General features: G+C 37.5%; 1 protein-coding gene and 1 pseudogene across 2 annotated transcripts; both read left to right on the forward strand.

Moving 5' to 3' along the window:
* Window positions 1-2,918, forward strand: LOC143707149 (trypsin-like; annotated as a pseudogene).
* Window positions 2,919-4,133: 1,215 nt separating this feature from the next.
* On the forward strand, window positions 4,134-22,091 carry eif4bb (eukaryotic translation initiation factor 4Bb). 2 transcript variants are annotated; one of them, XM_077198386.1, is made up of 14 exons: window positions 4,134-4,275; window positions 6,013-6,153; window positions 9,867-10,072; window positions 10,385-10,501; window positions 10,583-10,637; window positions 10,729-10,881; window positions 13,909-14,043; window positions 14,547-14,684; window positions 14,799-15,054; window positions 17,425-17,498; window positions 18,086-18,331; window positions 18,419-18,572; window positions 21,361-21,433; window positions 21,691-22,091. In XM_077198386.1, exons 1-14 carry the CDS (start codon window positions 4,263-4,265, stop codon window positions 21,763-21,765), a joined length of 1,836 nt encoding a protein of 611 aa, XP_077054501.1. In that variant the 5' UTR covers window positions 4,134-4,262; the 3' UTR covers window positions 21,766-22,091. The 2 variants fall into 2 exon arrangements, with proteins under 2 accessions (XP_077054501.1, XP_077054502.1); XM_077198387.1 differs by lacking the exon at window positions 21,361-21,433.

Consider the following 22,091-nt stretch of genomic DNA (forward strand, 5'->3'; position numbering starts at 1 on the left):
ATGTGGAGGTTAACGTGTGTCAGTTTGGCCCTGCTCTTATCTTTTCAAGGTAAGGACTTACACTTAATGTTTAAGGTAGAAACTTTATCAGCACTAAACGTTTCTGCAATGGTCCTGTTTCTTGTGAGATAATTTAAATCAGTTAATTTAGTTGGAGGATGTCACATGCAGATGGATGTCCAAAAAATCATTCCTCATCTCTTACACCACAGGTTCACTTTCTCAGCTGAATGGTAAGAACTCGTCTCGTTCTTCAGATGTTATATATATAGTCATAGTACAGACATATGCATGTGAATAATCTCTCTCTCTTTCTCTCACATAGTTTGTGGACAAGCCCCTCTAAACAACCGTATTGTGGGTGGTGTGCCCCTTTTGAGGGGTCGTGGCCGTGGCAGGTCAGTCTGCACAGCTCTACCTATGGAGGTCATTTTTGCGGAGGATCCCTCATCAACAGAGAATGGGTGCTGACGGCAGCTCACTGTTTACCTGGGTAAGATTCACCTAAACAAACATTAATTGGTAGGATATATTGTTTTCTTTTCTCACTGTATTCACTGACTGTTTTCAGTGTCAGTGCATCCGGTCTCCGTGTGCTTGGGAAGGAGGACACAACAGGGAGTCAATACCAATGAAATCAGTAGAAATGTCGTCACAATCATCGTTCACCCCTCCTACGACAGCAACACACATGACAATGACATCACTCTGCTACGTTTGTCCTCCACCATTACCTTTAATGACTATATCAGACCCGTATGTCTGGCGGCACTGAACAGCAGCTTCCCTTCTGGCACCAGCAGCTGGATCACAGGATGGGGAGATGTTCAGTCTGGAGATACAAACACATACAAACTCATTCGTTCACACATACATCTACTCATAACAACACTAATATATGATTGTGTGTTTGTTTGTACCCTGTTCAGTGAGCCTAGCTGCTCCTGGGACTCTGCAGGAAACTATGATTCCAGTGGTGGCTAATGATCAATGTAATACTCTGCTGGGTTCTGGATCTGTTACCAACAACATGATCTGTGCTGGTTTATTGGAGGGAGGCAAAGACACCTGCCAGGTACAACAGTCAACCAGATCATTATTAAGTGTGCACATCAAAACATGCTGCATGTCTGAAAGTCCATTATGTTTTTCTAATATATCTTGACACACAAACGTCTATCTGTGCTTCTTGGTCCCATAAAGAAAAAAAACCTGTCTTTCTGTAGGGTGACTCTGGAGGTCCAATGGTGAGCAAGCAATGTTTGGTGTGGGTTCAGTCTGGTATCACCAGCTGGGGTTATGGCTGTGCCGATCCCAACGCACCCGGTGTTTACACGCGTGTTTCACAGTATCAGAGTTGGATCTCCACCACCATTGTCCAGAATCTCCCAGGATTCGTCGTCTTCAACCCTACAAGCACATGCCAACCTGTTTCTACAGTCTTACCTGTTTCTACTACATCTCCTACTTCTACCACCTCAACCGCTTCTACATCACCTACTTCTACTACCTTAAGAACTTCTACTACTTCAACAACAACTACCCTAAGACCTCCACCCAATCAGAGTAACTCTCTCTCACACACACTCTACACTCCTATACAAGAGATAGTCCACCCAAAAATGAGAAAAATTTGGGTGGACTATACCTTTAAAGGGGTCATGTTTTTATTTTATTTAATTTTAATATGTTCCTTAAGGTTCACTTATAATGTTAGTAAAGAGTTTTACACAAAAAAACAAACAAATATATATGCGTGAAAACGATTATTTTCAACCGTCAGTAAACGACCACTGTTATGATTGGCTAACGTTATTGCATAGGAAACATGATCAACTCCCACTCACTATTGCAAGTGAGTAAGTGTTTTGAAAACATTATCCATATAAAACCATAATTTACAGACAAAGCATTATGAAATAATTTACTTATGGTTTGTGATGCAATTACTGTCAGATCCAATAAGTTGGATGCTTCGTCTTTAAAGAAAAATTTTCTTTGCGAACTCTCCATTACACTGCGCGTCATTCACAAAACAAAATGCTCCAAAACAAAAATATAATCCTCTGATGCAATCCAGGACACCATTAAAATAAACCATCCAGTTGTTTCCAATGCTGGGATCCTTTTGTAAAGTCTGTACAGAGATGAAAACGATCCATTTAAACTGGACGTCAAAGACAATGTTCTTTCTCTCTTCTATTTGTCCTTTTGTAGACAAAGTGCATGTAGTATTTTAGAAACTGAACGCACATCTGTATACTGTATCCAGTGTAAAGAGCATTAGTGATTTTAATGGGTTCTATTTGCTTTTGAAACGACGCTCACTTCCAGTGTATGAAAAAATATCAGCCATTTAGTGACTGAATGCCAGTGTATGGGGCCTATTTTGCGATGAGCCTATAACTATTCATCGATGTCTTGCTCTGAAGGCAGGCATATGCAAATATATATGCCCCGTGTTAGATCACAGATCCTGCGATATCAAAACGAGCCATTTTTGGAGCTTGATTACAGAAATATTTTGTTTATAATGAGGAAGACATTTTAAGCTATATGTAACTTGCAGGATGTTTTGGTTCGTACGTCAAACGATAAAGGAAAAATTTATTTCTCATGGCATGACCCCTTTAACACCACTTCTCTGCATAATGCTTGTTTAAATGTCTTTTTGGGGTAGTCTCAAACTCTTGTCAAGGGAGATGTGGTGAGAGATTTGACATCCGTAACCGCTGCAACTGCAATCATCACTGTAGCAGAAACTGCTGCTTAGATTATAGAAGGCGATGCAGTAAGTCGAAATACACAGACAAATACATAAACAACTGTTCATAGTTCTAGAACACAATTCAAACATGAAACACATTCTTAAAAGTTTTAAGCTCTGTTTTTCTCTCTCTCTCTCTGCAGGGGATTAGTTGATAACCCTTGGTTCGCTCAATCTTCTAAATGGCTCACCTCACCTGCACTATATATTTCGCATCAAATAAATTATATTCAAAAATATTATTTTAAACAAGAAAAGAATGAATCAGATTTAAATTAATTTCTTCAAAAATTATTTGCAATGAAATTGTGTGCGTGTGTGTGTGCGTGTATGAGTGTGTGTGTGAGCGCGCGCGCGTTTCAAAAACATCCCTAAATAATACAAGCATACAAATTATTATTATATTAAATGGATTACATAATATCATCATAACTTCATATTATAATTTGAGTCTTGTTTGTAATCCGTATTATATGACTAGCCTAAATAAATACTTAGCATCATCTGGCTTTTGTAATGATTTTTTGCTGTCATATAAATCACACCAACAGGGGGTGAATGTATGAAAGGTGTTTATATTGTCATGGTACAAACCACATGATTGTGTATAGCTATTGATGTACAGTAATAAAGTGATAAAATCATTGCCCAATAGTAATCTAAACAGGTGATAAAATATTACAAATTATATTATCAGACTGTTATGTTATATTTCTATTAACTATTGTTGAAAGTTGAAAGTTGCAAACCATCTGAGAGAACCGCATTCCCACACAGAAATACTAACACATATTTTCTCACCACAAATGTGGAGGAGTCATCCAGCCTCTCAAAGATGAATCCAAAGATGAATTACAGTGTGCACTGTAAAAAAAAAAAAAAAAAACCTTGAAATGGATCTTGGGTAGAGATGTCGAGACATGCAAAGAGATTCTTAGCAGAACAGTTCAGTTCCTCTAGCTCTAACACCGGAGTCATGGGTTTGATTATGAGGGAATGCATGAACAGTATACTTTCAATGTAATTTAATGTAAGTTGCTTTGGATAAAAGCATCTGTCAAAAATGCATAGCAGTCTTCAAATAGCAACATTAGAGGAGCCAACAAATTACCATTTTCAACAAACAGTTAGCCTACAAGTGGTCAGAAAACCTAGCGACGGTCACGGAACTGAACATAAAGGTGTGTAAATGGCCAACCTGTCCCCCTCTTATATATTTCTTATTACAGAATACACACATACACCTTAAAGTAAAATATTTTTAGTAAAACAATGTTAAATACGCCTATAAAATATTTATGCCAATTTATGTCTCTGGGATTTCTGTTATGATTATTTCAGATATGATACCAGCTTTTACATCCTCGCAATGTGCAACTACTAAAACATGTTATCATGAGGTTGTGACTTGGTGTGAGGGTGTGATGCCTGCCTAACCCCGTGACAAATCCCTGACGCCTTCATCCGGGACTCTTCCACCAGAACACTCTCCAACATGGCGGCGTCAGGTAAGAATAATGCGCACTCGTGCTCTGCCTATATTTGTAGGATTCTTTGCGAAACAGCTATAAACAAGTTTGTATAACATTCATGGGTTCAAACGTAATGGTTATGGCATTCACTGTATCCGTTTATCAAACGCGGCGCTGTTAAATATATTGGTTAAATGCATTGAAAACATGGATTAGTCGCATTGGGGAAGCCTTATGCTCAGATGAATTAGCTAGTGTGCTAGCGGCCAAATCATGTGCCTCGTCTGTCTCGTTGTCCCCCTTAACTTTAGGACGCGACAAGGTTTCGCAAACGGATGTTCGGGTAATTTAATGTACGAGTAGTTGATAAGGTTAGTGTGTGGAAAGTTAAAATATTATGTTCAATGATAGTGCATAAAGTTCTGGATGGTGCTAATAGCCCGTGCTTGGTGCGTATGCGCAGTACGTTCCAGAGGAGGGACCATGGTTCAACACGTGCACGGAACCGTGGTCGTTTTGTGCTCTCTGGACCGATTGTAGTTGTGGGGATTTCGGAATCGTTTTTTTTTTAAAATGTGTTTATGAATTCATTCAGTGCAGTTAAATCGTCACTCTTGCAGATGGGGAGTGTATTATTTCTGTTGAGTCATTATTGAATCATTCACTAATTTATCCGATTATTTAAAATAATCGAGGAATTCACGACCAAAACATCTCTTATTACCTTATATTAATTAACGTGTCAGTAGTTTGTCTAAGCCATATTAGATTAAGCATACAAATAGTGCCCAAGTTAACAAAATATGCGTGGAACGTGAATTTGATCTCAAAATATGATTATTGAATGTTATTTCCAAGTCTTGTACAACCAGGCAGATGTACAGTAGCCTACATCTTATTCATCTTATACAGCTCCTATCTTCTTGAATAGTGAAAGACTGAATTAAAAGAAACTATGGTAATGTTACCTCTGAAAGAGATGGGCCTATTTCGAATCAGTAGTATCTGACACCACTGGTATTATAAATTGTTCTTCTATATTTTTCTGTCTGGTCCAATTAACATACATGCGTCTTATAGAGAAATAAACAGACGATGCTTAGTGAACAAGGTCATTGGCTCTTTTAACTGTAAGGCAGGACTAAAGCTACCATATTTCATGTTAGACATTTCCATTCATTTTTATTTGAGTGAACCATCTCCCCTTGCAACATCCCTGGTGAGGCTCACTGAGTGTCTTCTCTCCTTTTCAGTTCCTAGTTGCATAGTATCAGCACGTCTTTTGCATAAGTGTGATATTACTCAACATTTGAAATGAAATGAAAATTCACCCTGTTTTCTAAATGCATGTTATTGGTCTTATTTTAAACAATGAATCCATGCATGTTTCCCTTTTTTGACATTTTAATTCTTAATCAAATTGTCATAATTCTGATCTAATTTTCTGGTTAAATGAATGACAGATTTTTCTCTGGCGTATACCGGACTCCTCCAATTTTTTTAGTCTGCTTAATCACTGCCGCTTCCTTACAATCAACCTCAAGCTTGCATTCAGATTGGCCTCCATCCAATCAGCAACCGTTGAATAGAACCAAGTCCCCATCCTACTTTTTTTCCCCTTTTCAAAAATCTTTCACTCAGATGTACGCCACAACATAGAAGAAAAGATCTGTTGCTACTTTCATTTCATTGTGAATTTTAACATGCATAAATGTATCAAATAATGAAATGGCTCAGTTTTGGCATTTTCATAGAATGTTATTCTTTCTTTAGCTAAGAAGAATAAGAAGAAGGGGAAGACCCTGACCCTGACTGATTTCCTTGCGAATGATAGCAGTGGCAGTGCACCCCCCAGTTACCCCAGCGCGAAGACCACCAGCTGGGCAGATGAGACTGATGACTTGGATGGAGATGGTGAGTAAATCCTGGAATGGACTACATGACTTTTAAAATCTAAACCGACTCCTTACTAAGAGATGCATGACAAATGAAAACATGCCTTAGGCTTAGAGGTGCGCCGATTCCGATTTCCGATTTTTCATGAATTTGGCATGCCGATTCCGATTTCATTTTTTCTAACCAATTTACTTCAAACACAAATATTTATTTTCTATCTTTTCTTTAATTGAAGATTTTACATAGAACATAGAACATTTTTGAACAAATTAAATAAATTAGAACTATATAAATTATTACTCCTGGTGTGGGAAACACAAGTGCAGTGTTATGGTATGGAAGAACCATTTTCACTTCTAATATTCAACCTAAAAAAAAGTGATATATTTACTTATTTAGGAAACTAAACTTCTGTATGAAAACAGGTAATGGCATTAAAATAATATATAAATAGCAAATAAAAATATAGCCTTGCAGTATAAAGATATTTCTCAAAACACAGGCTAAACAAGCGCTAAGCTCGGGCAAGTGGAGCAAGTGACGATTGGGAAATAATAAAAACAAGTTTAAATGGGTAAATTTTCTATAAATATTTGAGTCTTCATTTTCTTTTCTAACATAGCCTACTACAGTTCTTGTTAAAACACACCAGACATGCAAATTATGTGCATTTTGGGCACTTTTTGGGTGAAATCATATTTATTTTGTCCAGCAAAAGTGTGCTTTCACTTTAATTGAGCGTGAGCAGCTCAGCAAAAATAGACTCTGCGCCGAAACCCCGCTTCACTGCCGCTCACGTGCTGCTCCTGCTCGTGGTGTGAATGCACTCATTGATTAACATGCACGCTGGTATAAAATCCTCGCTTCTCACGTTTGCGTGTGAAACGGACTAAGGCTGCAGCTATCGATTCTTTTTGTAATCGATTAATCTAGCACTTAATCGATCGATTAATCGAGTAATCGGATATTTGTGTGTGTGTGTGTTTTATTAACAGCATAGTTATATTAAACTTGTGTCTATTTCAGTTAAAGCTGTTATAAGTTATATACTATAAGTTATATAGTATGCAAGTCATAAAGCTATCTCATATGTGAATTTTCCTTTAAGATGTTATAATATAACCACTCTAAGCATCTAAGCATATTTGTGTATTCTGGTAGTTTAACGCTGAAGAAAAGCTGTAACGTGACTTGTTGTTGAACACACAGTAAAAGCTGACGCACTTTTTGTTCCGTGCGTTTTAACTGAAAAATGAGTACTCCGAATCTTTATTAAAAACCAACAGGCTGGGGACTTTAATTTTTTGTTGTTGTCTGTAACTATTTGGCAGACTTGAAATACAAACAAGGTCTCGCAAAGACTACAATACAATATTTGTTCCTTCATCACGTCCCGGTGTGTAAAGTGAATGCATGCTGAAATTATTGTTGCGTGGCTACATAAAAGTTTAAGCATATGTGATGCATTGCTGCAATTGGTCTGACTGGCGTGTGTGTGTGTGTGTGAAGGGGTTCTTTTTTTAGGCTATACTCTCTTGCAATTGAGCGTGATAGTTACGTTTACTACTTAAAAATGTCATCAAAGCTAAAAATCATATCTAGTCAAACCGCATCACGACATCGCTACAAATACAGTATGGGATTAAAATCAGCAAACATCAATAGGCTTAGACTACGTTACCTTGTTTCAGCGAGTTAAGTGTATTAAGTGAATTAAGTGTGTAATGATCCCACACTTTAGACAATTTCCTGCCCGTTTATTTACATATTTATTCTCCGCCATCGCGCCAACTAAATTCAAAATTTATGCTTCCTGAACAGGTCCAGGTGAATAAACGGTCCGTGTGAAACAATCAAATCCCTGCGCCGCGCGTATAGTGCGCGTCATAGGAATTTAACGAGGTTTCGAGGCAGAGTTTTTGCCTCGAGGAATTTTTGTAATCGAGTAACTCGAGGAATCGTTTCAGCCCTAAAACGGCCGTAATTCACGAGGTTTCCTACATGTGCGTTCCGTGTGCACGGGTGATGCTTATGTTACGCGATGTTAATCATGCGCATTGTGCATTTGACCGGCATAAAATCGGAATATGTCAGACTGACCGGCTGGTCGCCGATCACGTGAAAATTGGCCAATTCCGGTCACCAGCCGATCGATCGGTGCATCTCTACTTAGGCTCAATATCAAACATGTTTATATATCCTCACACTAAATGGAATCATAGTCTGAAGTAGAGCTACATGATTTGGGGGAATATGTCATTTAGATTTTTCTGATAAAAATTGTGATTGCAAAAAAAAAAAGAATTTCCAGGTTTGTAGGGCTGCACAATTTGGCCAAAATTTATTAAATGGCTATAGACGCAAGCAGCAGTTAAAGGGACAAGCACAAAGGCACAATAAGTCATGCCAGCATGGCTAGGAACATCAGACCAACTGCAACAATGAGCAATGATATTGAGAGGATTTCAGGCAAAATGGCTTAAATATGATTTTTTTTTATAGTCACTGGTCCAATGATTTATCATTTTTGACCAATAGGTTGCAATGTGACTAAATTGATGGGTTGTGGTCAGAATAAGGTGGCAATATCCCAAAGCATTGCAGAGATGCAGCCTCAGAGTTGTTTTGGCATCTGTGCGCGACTTTACAGTTCCTGCTGGATTTCATCCTCCACATAAGCTTAATAAAGCCTGAACCTCGTCGCCGGTCCATCTGTGGTATTTTTTTAACACCATTGTTGATTCGAATAGCAAACAATTCTGCATGCACCGCAACAGACCTTTTAAAATGGTGGTTTAAATAAAATGCTTTGTGTAGTCAACCAATCAAACCCTGTTCTCTGCAGTCGAGAAACACCTAATATCACCCCAAAGTCCCTAGTTCCTGAGGAATGTTCCTGCGGTGGAAACGTGGCTTAATCACAAACCAAAAAAAAAAAATCACAAACTTTTTGAAATTACATTATAACTTCTGACCACAAGGTAGCGCTGACTTAAAATGTTTTGAATAACTTCAGGGCATGGTGCCAACGGCACATACCGAGTTTCTTAACAATTGCCAATGCGTTTGTAAAATATAACTTTTTATGACAATATTCAAAATGGCCGACATTGTTAGGTTATTGTTTGCCTCTGCATGCTGCACCGAATCTAAAGAGACCAGTTTTGGGGTTTTCGGCCTAACTGTTCAGACGTTATAGGCAAAAAAGTTGATGTACTGTGCATGTACTTGGTTGTCATAAAACCTACCAAGTTTGGTCTGAATATGCCAAAGCATTGTGGATATACAGCCTCAAGTCCATTTTGGCGTGCTCTTCGTTGAATTCGTTCTCTTGTTATTCAAGAACGTTTTCACTAATGCACTTGAATTCCATACATTTTTGTTAGCATGGTCTGAATATAATCTGTTTACATTTTCTTGAAAATTGGAGCAACAGGCGAGGAAGAGTTCTTAAAAGTAGGTTTAAAAAAAAATGGGTGCAATCGAATCGTTTTGAGCCAAGTAATCAAAGAAAAAATATTTGAGTTTGTGTAGAAATGAGCCTAGCCTATGTGTATTCCAGCCTTAAGAAGATCAAATGCTAGGATTGGTAAGATGTTACGCTTCACTGTATATGTGCTATTAACATCTGTTTTGTGTATACAGGTGTAAATAGGATCCGATGCATTTTGAAATCCAGTCTATAAAAATTGTATTCTGTGGTAATCAAGTCCCATTCTCCTTCTCATTAGTCTCAACTTCCTGGCATACTACGGAGGATACATATCGAGCTCCTCCCATCGATCGCTCTATCCTGCCTACCGCGCCTCGCGCTGCACGGGAGCCAAACGTTGACCGCTCTCGGCTGCCACGCGGCCCGCCCTACACTGCCTTCCTCGGTAACCTTCCCTACGATGTCAGCGAGGAATCCATCAAAGACTTCTTCAGGGGACTTGCGGTCAGTGGATACGCTGCATGCATGTTGAATGGAATGGAATGTCTAGATCAGAGGTCTTCAATCCTGCTCCTGGAGGGCCATTGTCCTGCAGAGTTTAGTTCCAATCCTAATCAAACACACCTGAATCAGCTCATCAAGATCGCTTGAATATACAAAGGCAGGTGTGCTAAAGCAGGTTGGAACTAAACTCTGCAGGACAGTGGCCCTCCAGGAGCAGGATTGAAGACATTTGGTCTAGATAATACTTATAATGTCTTAGCTGCTTGACAAGTGCAGGATGTGTGTAACTGTGTCTTTTGTGTATATTATCAGATCAGTGCGGTGCGTTTGCCACGGGAGCCTAATAACCCAGAAAGGCTTAAAGGATTTGGTTATGCTGAATTTGATGATGTTGATTCAATCTTGCGTGCGCTTAGTCTGAATGAGGAGGTAGGTCATCAATAAAATGCTGAACTCAGTGCATTGCTGTTGCTTTCTATTTTGAATTAATGTTGCAACAAATTTGTGTAGAATCTTGGGAACAGGCGGATCCGGGTGGATATCGCAGATCAGTCCAATGACAAAGGTGAACTGATGATTAAACAAACTCCTTCATTTTGTCTTTGCCTCTGTGAAAGTGTCTTTCTTGATTAAATTTAATGTCATATTTCCTCCAGAGAGGGATGGTGGATCAATGTCAGGGCGAGACCGGGATAGAGATCGTGGTCGTGGGATGGACGGTGGCCCTGATAAGACTGATTCTGATTGGAGGGCACGCCCGAGTGGCGAGCAAGATGAAGCACCACGCCGAGACGAAGGATTTGGAGACCGTAAGTTAACAGATTATATTTGAGAATTTCCACTATCAAGTGAAATTAGAGTATTTATAACATTAAAAGTAGAGCTGCATGATTACTAAAAATAATAGATTAATGTGACTATCAAATCGCAAATATTAAAGGATATTGTATTTAATTGAAGTATTCTGCAATTAAGTACGTGCATGCATGTAAATGCTTTCAGAATATGTAATGTGCATGTAAAATATGTAATGTGTATGTAAACATTAAAAAAAAGCTTTTTTGGGCCCTTGTGGTTTTCCAAAATTAAAGGTCAGTTGTTAGAAAATAAAGAAATTAAGACAACCATAAATATTAGTATTGTATTTGTACTGTAATTTTTTTTTTTACAGTATAATATTACAAGAGAAATATTTCTTATTTTGTTTGTTTATTCAAGGTTAAATATAGATCAGTTTAAGTCTGGTTTGACTGTTAACATACACAGGGTTCGTACGGGTGCTTGAAATCCTTGAAAATGATTGAATTTCGATGTTTTCGAGGTTTGAAAAGTGCATAAATTTTGGATAATATGCTTGAAAATGCTTTAAATTGTTACTATTTCTTTCACAACAAATACCTATCTGACTGAATAGTTTTTTTATTAAATGGAGAATAGGGCTGCAACTAACGATTATTTTGATAATCGATTAATCGGACGATTATTTTTTCGATTAATCGGATAGAAATTAAATTAGATTTTTTTTTATTATAACTAAATAAAACCGTAAATCAGGGTATTTATGTGTAAAAGTGTACTTTAAAAAGTGCAAAAGCCACACATTGAGTTTTACTAATATCAATATTTGCATTGTTTTTAATGATAATTGCTGATGGCAAGTTGACAAACATGATTATTGTTAAAAAAATGATATCCAACATATTATGTTTTAACACAATTTTTGTTAAAACAAATTTACACAGACATGTTGTTCAGATGTGAATATTTGAACTAAAAACAAACTAAAAACATCTAAAATATATAATTCATTTAATTTTTATTTAAAAATTAATTATATATAAGGAATATAAGGATAAAGAATATAATATATATTATATATATAATATATAAAAGAATATAATATAAGGATAAATTGATTAAATAAATATAGAAAGACTGAAAACAATTGTGTGAATGTAGAGCCGCAGTAGATCGCGTTTGAAAAACAATTAAAACTTAGTAGACAAATGCTATAAAAAGAGAACGGAATGGAGGTAACGTTACCCAGCAAGCTAACAGGCTTGAGTAAAGGACAGGAGAAATTATGCATTAGTGCACAAGCATTCGCTGAAAACCACTGAGTACAGTGACTAAAAAACAATATTTTACTGCTGCTGTTATTAACTGCCTTTGTATTTAATGCTTCACTTTGTAAACACCGTTTTAATTTAACCTATTTCTGCGGTAGCGCTATTTTAATCCATCACTTACGTTGCGAGCGAACTGATTGCACAACCTGATGCTCGAGACAAAATACAGACATCCCGGAAGTCCCGGGAGTCTCCCGCATATTGATTGCGGCTCCCTGATGCCCGCGAATTAGTTCAAACTCCCGAAATCTAGAGCGCGCAAGCAAGAGCGCGCATGCGAGACAGAAGAGACTGCTCCAAACCGTGTAGCGCGCGCGCTCGGCAGAGCGCCTGAGGGAGAGAGACCTTGCGTGTGTGTGCGTACCAGTAAACGCTCCCCGTGACGTAAGCAGACCAACTAATCGATAATGACATTCGTTGACAACGATTTTCATAATCGATTATAATCGATTTTATCGATTAGTTGTTGCAGCCCTAATGGAGAAATAAAATGTAGCCCTTCAGATACAGAGCGATTTGCGCTACGCTGGCAAGAGCAAAAGTAGGTGGAGTTTTCATTTTGATTTCCGCGCTTGTTTGGATGCCCCGTTTTTATTGGCCGTGCAGGTAATCGTCACAGAGCGCAGCGGCAAAAGTTGAACTATTTTTAACTTTGACCACGGCGTACGCTCGCTCCGCTTTGGTCGACTCAGCAACAAAACGTCCTTGCGCGGCGCAAGCCATTGAAATAAATGGCTTTCATAGTGCAGCGCATTCCGCGTCCTGTCTGAAAGGGCCATTAGTGACAAAGTACTTGGTGTGATAATTTAATGTTAGTATTGCATGTCCGTTATGGCACGTTCATTTGTGGAATATGCAGTGAACATAGCCAAAGTTTCAGCACAGTAACTGACGTTAACTACCCGCAAATTAAAACCTGTAAACGTTAGCCCAGTGCATAACAATCGTTGATTGCTGAACAGAAATCGTGTCAGATTGAGTGTCATACAAGTAGCTTAATGTAAGTTTGAGGATGGCCTTATGCAATATTTAAACTGCTCAATTCCAGAAGATAAATGTATATGTCTTGGCAATTAAATACAATATATATATATATATATATATATATATATAAATTTTTTTTTTACTTATATAGGCTATTTATCAGGCAGGTACCTGTGCACTGTCAGAGTCTTCTGGGTTAAAATTGAATTACAGGTTGTTGCACTATCTCAGATTTTGTTAAAATCTTGTCTTTATCAAGAATGTGTCCCAAAACCAAGGCCTATAAAATATTTCTGTTCAAATCCTGTCTTCATATTTTCACCCCTTGAAATTTCTTCAGTTTTACAGCCTGAAAATCATTATCTGGGAAGCAATATTTGTACAGTAATATAATAAAAAAGTATTATTCATAGTCATTATCTACTTAGACAGTGATACATTTTGAAAAATAAAACTTGTGATTTGCTTAAATATCTGGTCCTTCTGCTATTACGAAACACAATTTTGCCTGTTTATAGCATTATCTCTTAATGTGAAAAAAAAAAACTATAAATAATTATTTTGACTATTTATTGGGATGTAATTTAGGATGCTGTAAGGTGCTGGAAAAAGCTAAAAATGGACCTTGAAAGTCCTATTCTTAAACCTTGGAAAAGGTGTACGAACCCTGCATACAGTTGTTTGTACTATTTTGTGTAATGCCCTTGTGGTGTCTTTTTGCAGGGTCTCGTGATCGCTATGAGTCGGACCGATTCAGAGATGCTCCAAGGCGTGATGATCGTTTTGACAGCGGTCGAGATCGCTTCAGTGGGAGAGATCGCTACGATGACAGAGGTAGCAGAGACTATGATCGTGGAGGTGGGTGGAGTAATTCAGTGGAATTTCTTATATGATAGTCTACTCAAAAATGGTAGTGCAAGTTATTAAAGGGATAGCTCACCCCCAAAATTAAAATTGTCACCATTTACTCACCGGCAAGTTGTTCAGACCAAACCTGTATGAATTTATTTCTCCGGCTAAAGACAAAAAAACATTTTGAAGAATGTTGGTACTTCGTAACCTAACAGTTGATGGTAACCATTGACTCCCATAGTATTTTTTTTTTTCCATACTATGGAAGTCAATGGGGTCCATCAACTGTTAGGTTACCCATATTCTTCAAAATATCATCTTTTGTGTTCAGCAGAATAAAGAAATTCATACAGATTTAGAACCACTTGAGGGTGAATAAATGATGCCAGAATTTTATTTTTTTGGTGAACTATCCCTTTAATTTTTCCTTTTGAGTTCATGAATGTTTGGTGTGTACATTTATTGCAGTTTGCTTTGTAAGTAATGTTACGGTCATATGATTGTCTTAGGTTTTGACTCACGTGGTGGAGGACGACGAGGATTCAGCAGTGGCTTCAGACGTGACTTTGATGACCGGCGTGATGGAGATCGCTATGGCGATCGTGAAGAGCATTTTGACAAGAGGGATGATGGACGAGAAGAGAGGGGTACATGATGAGATTAGCTCATGGAGAAATTATACGTGTCAGCTTTAAAAATAAAAAAAATTATATCAGAAACGTTGTCTCCCTATTCTAATTGTATGAGATTTTTCGTTCCAGCCTCTACACAGAGGCCCAAATTAAACCTGAAGCCACGGAGCATCCCAAAAGAGGAGGAACAGAGTGGAAGCTTGCCCCCCCAGAGTAACACGACAAGTTCCAGCAGGGCTTCCTCTATATTTGGTGCAGCCAAACCTGTGGACACAGCTGCCAAGGAGAGAGAGGTGGAGGAGAGGCTGAAGAAAGAACAAGATAGACTCCAGAGACAGTTGGAGGATGACAAGAACAGGGCCCCGGAGAGACGACCAAGAGACCGGTGAGAAGGGGGAAATAGATGGGTTGATACGAAACTTGGTTGCTCACTTGAAGTCCACTTGAAGGAGTTGATGAAAACGAGTGCGTGAATACGGACACAGTGCGCTGGAAGGGCTGCTGATTTTGCATAGTTTGTGTTTGCTGTTTAACAATAATAATTTGAAATGTAGCAAACTGGCAGCTCCAGTAGTAAAGATTTATTTTGAACTCTGACATGGAAACTAGCATATAAACTTAAATTGAAAAATTTAATAACAAATTAAAAATGAATTTACCTGTATGAAATTATGCTGAACCATCACGGTTTGGAAAATGGATGGATGATTTGATTCAGCTGCTGGCGTATTCTCCTGGCAAAACACGGGAATTCATTCAGCGCGTGACTCGGTGCATTATGGGTATTCTCTAGCCGTTGAGCGTACATCTGTTGTACACTCGTTATTACGGTGCATTGTGGGATTGAATGAGTGCACTCAATAACGTCAACTATGGTTTCGAAAACCACTACAAATCGCTGCCCCATCAACAGTGTTGTGTTAATTTCGTCAGACGAGACGAGACTAAATATGTTCGTCAACTACCTTTTTTTCCATGACTAAGACGAGACGATGACGAGACTGCACCAATGTCCAAAAACGCTGACTAAGACTAAATTAACATGCATTATAGTTGACGAAAAAAGACGAGACTAAAATGTTTTGCATGAAGTAAAAAGTTAAATCTCTCTTTATATTCATCTACAATCATCTCTACTTTTTCATCATGAGATAGAATATTCAGCAGTTACTAGTGATGAGTCACGATTTTCGAATATTCCATTAGTTGATTTTATTATAGAATATCGAATGGGTTGTGCAATTGTTGTCTATAAAAAATCCCCATGTTTTCGGTTCTGATGCGGTGACACGTTCATGTAACCAGAGTGTGGCGATGCCAATAATGCATCTAAAAGCTGTCAATCAACTCTCAGACAACAGAAGAAGATACACATTGTCTCACACAGAGCATGTGAGCACATAGGCTACTTAAATTGATTTAATTACTTAAATATATATATATATATATAGGAGAGAATGCTAAACCATAATGAGCATTTTCGTTAGGCTTATATATGCCTATTCTGCATCTCAAGCACGCATAAAGCTTGCCACAAAAAAACAGCAAAAGTAATGATTATGCATTAAACATTTGATTTGTTTATTAAAAAACTAGTGTTTTATGTTGGCTGCAAAGATAAAGTTGACGATGCTGACTCGCCATCTTCGTTCACAGTAGTGAACGCGCCTATAGAGAGAAATGCACACTTCATACGAATTAGCCTACATAAGCAGAGTGCAGCCCATTTCATTTCGTTTGTTTTAAAATAAAAATTGTTTTATTTAAAAGTACACATTTCAGGCTTCAGAATATCATTTTTCTATAGATCTTCTTCTCAGGTCTGTGAGGCAAGTATCTTATACGCTGAGTTTCAGTTCATTTATGAGACGCGCTCCAGTTCACGCACCCGCGCCTTTGTGTCCGGATTATATTGTGTAGGCTACTATATTTGCTTCTTTTTTATTAATCCAGTCAATTTGTTAATGAAACATTGATTAAAATGAAGATACAATTTATACAAAACGAAATTCACTTTAGAGAAAGGCTTTATACAAAACAAAACTTAAGTGGTCAAACTCATGTGTCATTATAACTGACGGGAAGCACTCTGGACAAAAAATATCGGGGAAAAACATCTACGCTGTAAATCAACAAGTTACCTAGCAGAAATATTAATTAAGCCTTGTAAAATCTAAATTGTTATTTCTCAAGACCAACCTAGAATGTAAATAGGTTGTATTTTAGGACTACAGTAGGCTACAGTAGGCCTATTCTTTTCAGTTTTTCTGGGTTTATACTTATTTTATTTCTTATTTTATGTTGCATTCAACAAAAATCATTTAACAAGTGTATTTTGTCAGGTAATTATGACATTTAACCAATATTTGAGAAGTGTGAAACACTATTTGACTGAAATGGTTATCAGAAATAATCTCAGAAATAATTTAAAAAAACAGACTAAAATGTTTTGACTAAAACTTGACTAAGATATATTGAGTTTTCTTTTGACTAAAACTAGACTAAAATGACGAGACTTTTAGTCGACTAAAACTTGACTAACAAAAAAAGATATGTGAATGACTAAATATGACTAAAACTAACAAGGACATTTGGCACAAGACTAAGACTAAATTAAAAATGGGTGACAAAATTAACATTACAATAGTACCATATCTAAGGGTATAGAGGGCGATTTCGGACACAGCCCTGGAGTCTCTGAAAAAGTGACAATCTAAAAAAAGTGAGTTGAATTTCTTTTTTTCTTTTTTTTCAGAGACCCGAGTTGGAGAAGTGAAGAGCCATTTAAGGAGCGGCAACGCACAGGCAGTGAATCCTCACAACCTAAAGGTAATACATTCGTGTTCTTAGCAGATACCTTATCAAAGAATGTAGATTAGGGATGAACTAATATTACAATTCTGATGAATGTTTTCATATGATAGCTGATAACCAACCCAGATTATAACTGGTATTAGAAACGGTTGTAGTCATTAAAAAAAAACTGTAGAAGTGCTATATATGCTTTTTTTATTGCATTGAATGAATGACGGATTGTTTGAAGCAATGTTGCTGTTAACTAAAACTATTTAAGAAAATTTGTGAAATATAAATTCATTCGAAAACTTAAATGAAAATTAGAAATGTACTAAAATTTCCAAAAACTAATGCTGAAATAAATATAAATTAAAGCTAAATAGAAATATAAAAAAATAAATCTAATAAAAAGGACAAGCATTTTCAGCAAAATTGCTGATCCTATAAAAAAAACTGAAAATAAAAATTAAAAAACTAATTCAAAATATTAATAAATGCTATAATAGTATATAAAAAATACTAAAATTACTCTGGTTTGAAAATCTCTAATGATAGCAGGAAAATAAAAAACCCAGTAGTTAAATTAATTAAAAATATATTTCTGTATCTGTGATGTTAAGGATCTAGGTCTCAAGATGGCGAACATTCAGAGAATGAAGTCTTCAGTGGCCAGGAGGATGAGCTGATCTCTCCTGCATGTACATCACCCTCTTCCAATCAGGGAGGGCTCCCACTGAAAGTAATGCCTGCCCCTCCCCCTAAAGAAAATGCCTGGGCCAAACGCAGCCCAGGGGGGGGTGCTAATGAGAAGGAAGGAACACCCTTAGCTGCTCCCAAAAGTGTAGAGGAGACCGTATTGGGCAAGGGTAAAAGTCTCCACAATAACATTTCAACAGAGTGGCAAGAACCTTTGAATATATACAGTTTTCTCACTTGTCTGTTCTGTTTGCTAGATGAAAACCGGGATGATGGCGTTCAAAGGGATAAAGTTATGCCTCCGGGAAGAGGTGTAGGAGGAGTTGGGAGAGGAGGAGGAGGAGGAGGAGGGGGGTGGGGACGAGGGGTTGACTGCCCAACTAAAGACAAGCAGAGAGAACCCGCAGACAGGTGAGGCAGTCTTAACTAATTTGAATGTGTCATGCACTTTATAAATTCACATGACTGCATAGTAGGGCTGTGCGATTTTGGCTTCCATTGATAATGAAAATACGATAATTGAGAAAACAATTATTTTGCCCTCTTTCCAGTGGTGCGCTTTTGCTCCTGGCGCAAACTTAAAGCGCAAACCTAATGTAAAAATCAGTAAAATCATAAAATCAATTCGCGAAATGGGACTGTAACAAAGTATGTTGTTATGGAAAGGTGTCAGGAACCGGCAAACGTGTAACGCTTTAATAATCCCAAAATAAACAAACACAAAACGTAACTAAGTAACTGCCCCCACACACAAACAAAACGCAAAAGTCCAGGCCTGGTCCTCTCTCATCCTTCACTGTCGTCATCACTCTTTCTTTTATGCTTCCCAAGCTAATCTGTGAGATACAAGACCGGCGCAGGTGGCGCTCATCAATCACCCCATCGGTCTCGTGCCGATCTCTTCGGCCCAGAGTTATTAAAAGCGCGAAAGAGAACTTGCCTTATTCCTCAAGCAGCTTGTTGTGTGTGCACTCTGAGACAAAGGGGAACATGAAAAAGCAACGTGAACTTTGAGCTTCGGGTGCACACTTAAACGGTCAGATACACGCAAAAATGTGCCAGATTTGCAGAGTATTTGATGTTCGATTCCCAACTCTAGTGTTTACTGTATATTGAAAGTGAATTGGAACTGCTAAGTTATAAAATTTACACAAAAGCACTATAAAAGTAGTCCATACAGCTCCTGCATCATATTACAATTGAGACTGTAAGAAAAAAGGTTTTTATTTGCTGAAAAGCTGGTGACATGTAGGGCTGGAACAATGTGCATAATCTGTGATGACAAGAATGCATTGATGCATCTTTCTATTTATGTTCATCACAAGCAGTAGCCAGTGAACTAAATCAAACTATTTACAGTAATGGGAGAATAGGTGCTTGCGTTCAAAGAGCAAAATACGATATCAGAATATTGTCAGTCCAATATTTTGTGCTTAAAGGGACTGTAGTTTTTTAGGTATTTTATTATCTAAAATCAATATTTTTATTCATAAATATGTCCTCAATGGTGTACAGATACCTCTGCCAATTATCTGACTTATCATCGTAAACGAAGAATTTATTATCTTTATATACATGTGACTGGTAGGTCCACGGAGGCTTCCATGTCGTTCCGCCATCTTGAAAAACTATAATAGCAGAGAGGGTCAAAAAGTACTAGGCCAACGCGTTTCCATAACGCATTTCGTTCAGAGCCAGCGTCATGTAACTGAAAGCAGCAGAAACGGAGGAGCAGAGCAGTGAGAGGCGCTTGTCACTGCCCCGGCAACTTTAAAAGGCTGCATTGCACAGTTATTTTTAATGGCATACATATGCCGAGCCACAGGAGAAGAAATCCTCGTCGCCAAAAAAGTCCAAAATTGAACGTAAAAGGAAACGTGACCGGAGATTACAAAAAACAATAGTAATGTCCTGATAGATTTCAAAGATTTCAAAAGAACGCTGAAGTCCTGCTTTCTCCCCGACAGGTTGGCTAAGTCAATATTACAGTCTTAATTACATGCTTTTTTTTCATTGCTTGGTTGTGTACTTTATTATATAGACAGTAGAACATTTATAGTTAAAAGTTAAACAGGCTCTTTGATGAATAGCAGCTATTGAATAAAGTTGAGAAGGTGCTAAAAACAAGGTTTGTAAGTTTACATTTTGTAACCTAGAAATTCGATAAAAATATATTTTAATAGAGCATATGATTGTTCTTGCATTGTTTCATATCTTTTTGGTACATAACAGCTACCGTAGATGCAACACGCAGTGGAAAAAAGCGAGGCGCTGGAGAGCACAATTCGTTTGAATGCAAAATACAATTTCACCGCTAGATGGGAGAAATTCCTATACAATGTCCCTTTAAAAAGAATAGTTGACACAAAAATGAAAATTGTCATTTAGATACCCTCATGTTGTTCCAAATTCATAGGACTTCGGTTAATCTTAAGCCCTATTTGCACTGGATTAGTAATATCTGGGGACCTTGTGTGATTTAGAAACAAAAACCTTGAAAATAATTATATATACGACCCCGCCAAATCCCAGAGATGCCGATTCGCACGGGACTAATATTATCACACGACCTCTGTGTTAGGCGAAATATGGTAGGTAATGCCTACCATAGAATTACCTTCTTTACAAATTACAGACATGGCCGATTCGCACGGGATTAAGATCACAGACAACCTCCGCAATTATTACAAATGACTAGAGGTCACCAGGTAATACTTATCCACTGTGAATAGGGCTTTGGAAACACAAATTAAGATTTTTTTTTTTTATATATAAAACCAGAGAGGTTTCTGTCCCACCTTTTGAAAGTCCAGGTAACCAAAACTTAGAAGATCCAAAAAAGGTCATCTATAATCTATATAGGTCATCTATAAGGTAAATCTATATGAATGGAGCAGTTTAATTTGAGTCTTGTAAATAGATATGATCCCATTTTATTATGAACCGATTTCATTCAGGCTTTCTGTTAGGGGGAAATATAATAATAAATAGTTTAATCATGCCTTTTGAAATATGCTTTTTTCACCCGCTTTTTGAAGCTCGACAGCCCAAGTCCTTATTCTCTTTCATTGTATAGAAAAGAGCAGCCCAGTCCTCTGTGTTATGTGGAAGGAAAAATTTTTTGATTTGTAACAACTTGAGGATGACTAAATTTTAGCTTTTGAGTGAACTATTCTTAAACTCCTTCTTGTATTGACAGGAAGGAGGTCAGGCGGGACAAAGATCCCAGAATAGCCTCAGAACCAAAGAAATATGAAGAGAGCGTTCCTCCTGTGAGTACCTTATGGTCCTGACCCCAGAATCAGTTTTTTCATGTAGCATTTTCAATGTAGGCTACATTGCAAGAATAGTTAGACCCCAAAGATGATTGATTTGTAGAAAATACAAATCAGTGGTGGTGTTCAGACCACTGTTGTGTAGAACTTTGGGAATAACTTGTACAGAAATACCGGAACATTATTTTCTTCATGCCACTCTAATTTGTTCATCACAGACATTGTGGTCATGACATTTCTTTTTATCCCTACAGCAATTCAGCTCAGCTAGTAAATATGCTGCCCTACTAATGGATGGAGAACAGGGAGAAGATGGTGGAGAGGAATGAACAATTAGGAAGGATCAACTAACTACAGAACAGAAGATAAAGAGCAACTGAATGATCAAATGAGGGGTTCAATTAGAATTCCCTCATGATGATGGAGTGGCGTAGTTTAAGGGGATGATGGCTAAGGTACCCACAATGCTGTTCTGCGTCACGTTTATGGAAATGTATACAAGTATTCCCAAAACTGGTCCATTTTAATTAAAAAAAATAAAATGAAAACAATCAGTGCAGTAAGTAGATAAATGCATTCATTCATGTAGACATTTAAAAATCATTGTTAACTTGAAGGTCATTGTTATAAATAAAAAAAAGTATGTAAGATACTA

This window comes from Siphateles boraxobius, unplaced genomic scaffold, assembly GCF_051911475.1.
Source record: "Siphateles boraxobius isolate OS27281-9 unplaced genomic scaffold, OSU_SipBor_1 41, whole genome shotgun sequence".
NCBI lineage: Eukaryota > Metazoa > Chordata > Actinopteri > Cypriniformes > Leuciscidae > Siphateles > Siphateles boraxobius.

Coding starts and splice junctions, on each gene's coding strand:
- eif4bb (XM_077198386.1), top strand. Junction 10,882..13,908: donor AGACGAAGGATTTGGAGACC/GTAAGTTAACAG, acceptor GTCTTTTTGCAG/GGTCTCGTGATCGCTATGAG. Junction 14,044..14,546: donor CAGAGACTATGATCGTGGAG/GTGGGTGGAGTA, acceptor TGATTGTCTTAG/GTTTTGACTCACGTGGTGGA.